Source organism: Austrofundulus limnaeus, unplaced genomic scaffold (assembly GCF_001266775.1).
Source record: "Austrofundulus limnaeus strain Quisiro unplaced genomic scaffold, Austrofundulus_limnaeus-1.0 Scaffold672, whole genome shotgun sequence".
NCBI classification, from domain to species: Eukaryota; Metazoa; Chordata; class Actinopteri; order Cyprinodontiformes; family Rivulidae; genus Austrofundulus; species Austrofundulus limnaeus.
In genome coordinates, this window is record NW_013953074.1 from 165,886 (window position 1) to 167,939 (window position 2,054).

General features: G+C 40.2%; 1 protein-coding gene across 1 annotated transcript in view; it reads left to right on the forward strand.

The window, feature by feature from the left end:
• oclnb (occludin b) overlaps positions 1-2,054 on the forward strand; it is a gene marked incomplete at its 5' end in the record, with an annotated part of 25,477 nt that overhangs the window by 13,059 nt on the left and 10,364 nt on the right. Inside the window, 1 exon segment of the mRNA XM_014027678.1 lies at positions 1,557-1,721. Within this exon segment, the coding sequence (XP_013883132.1) occupies positions 1,557-1,721 (165 nt within the window).

Here is a 2,054-nt window from a genome sequence, read left to right on the forward strand (position 1 = left end):
TCCGACCCCAGAACTTTATAGGAACAATGAAGAATCACTTTGTGCCTCAAATACAAACACTGGTTTCTTTTTATCCTAACATTGTCTCCATTCATGTTTAGTTTTCATTTAAAGTTATTACCTGAGCAAACATGAGAACATGGCAGGCACCACCTGAGTGTGACTTTAGACTCAACTCCTCATTAAGACATGTAGTCTTTAAAACCAAATGTTCCACTGATGAACCATAATACTTTCTGTTACTCACTTGTAAAAAATCTGTATTATTTCTACATCTTGAAGTCAACCTGGTCCAAGTTTTCTGCCACAGCTTACTGGGCTTAAAAACACAAGAACAGGTGTAACTGTTTCTGCTCCTCCATGCTGTCACAGACACTACCAGTGTATGATGTGGGCGGGGCTCAGTCTAGTGATATTAAAGTCTATGATTGAAACACTGTAAACTCTGACTCTTCTTCTTCTCTCTGATTGACTTAAAATAATCTATTCAAACATCAGATTCTTCTCTACAGTCTGTTGTAGCAATGCTCTGTTTACATGCAGAAATACCCCTTTGACATCACTTCCTGTTACTTCAATTCAATTCAGTTTATTTATATAGTGCCAAGTCACAACATACGTTGTCTCGGGGCCCTGTACRTGAAAATATCTCAACTGCTCATCTCAGCAGTGTGCTTTTTGTTTGGTTTTTGTAATATCATCAATGTTTCCAAAAACGCGTTCATATTTATTACAAAAATTTGATGTCACAGGCAATTTAAAGGAGCTCACTTCACATGATTCTGGCCCAGACCATGACTGTCCTCCCCTCCCCCACTCCTTGCTGACTGCATAGTCTTGTTAGGGCATGGTGGCCATYCACCTACCATCCAGGGCTGCAAATCTGGGAATGTGATGAATGTGTCTGACAGGATTCCTCAGATCGCCTCCGCCTGGATGGACCTGTCTGTTCTGAATCAGCCTCAGCTCTCTTCACACAGCAGCCATCACAAACATCCAGTGTTTTCATACCTCGTTGTCGTTTCCTTTACCTGGGCTCACCTGGTAGACAGGTGTTTGATTGCTTTCAGTCACCCAAAGAGCCTTGAGACCCGGTACCATCCATGAGTTTCACTGAAAAACAATAATTTTAAAACGTGAGGTAACATTATCTTTCCAGTTAGATTAAATGGCTCTAACTCTGGATGAAGGGTGGCAGGTGACACACGTTCCTTCAAGGATTACTGTTGCTTTAGTTCTGACTGTTATTAATAATAAATGATGTAATTCTGGCTTTAAGGGCCGGCTGAGCAGATATTATTGGTGAGATCTGTGCTGGAGGGTCAGAGATGTTAGAGATTTTTATTTTTAACACTTTTTTAGTCACTACTTCCTGTTTTCCCTGCAGACTTACATGTTCTGTAACATGCAAATAAAACTGTTGGAGGTCAAAGATAAACAAATTTATCTGTCTTCATAATGATGCTTCTGTTTCCTCAGGACTCATCAGTTTGCAGTTTGAGGTTTGTCAAACGTCAGTGAGGTGTTGTTTGACCCGAACTGTGTTGTTCCTGCAGGCCATAGCCATCGTCCTGGGTTTCCTGGTGTGTGTTGCCCTCATCATCCTGCTGGTGTTTGCAATCAAAACCCGTGGACAGATCCTGTACTGGGGCCCAGAACGAATCCTGTGGGAGGACGTGAAGGTGGTTAATTCTGATCCGAGGAACAGCGTTGGATTGTGGGTGAGTCTGTGTCACATGTTGTTCTGTCATCACACGTTTTACTCTGAACATCATCTATGACGTAGAACGATTTTAAGATCTGAAGATTTTAAACTAAACTCTGAACATTCTTGTGTCACAGTTTAGGTTTGGATTTAATTTGATCCAGTGATAAAAGTTGGAATCATCCAATTTTAATTAGTTGTCTTTGGTCATTTCTTTTTCAAAGTCTTTTTTATTATTTTTAAACATAATCCACAACAAAAAACAAACTAACAAAAACACAAACACTCGAAATCCCACCCCTTCCTATACCGGATCTACTGAAACAACAAAAATCGATCTTGTATTAAT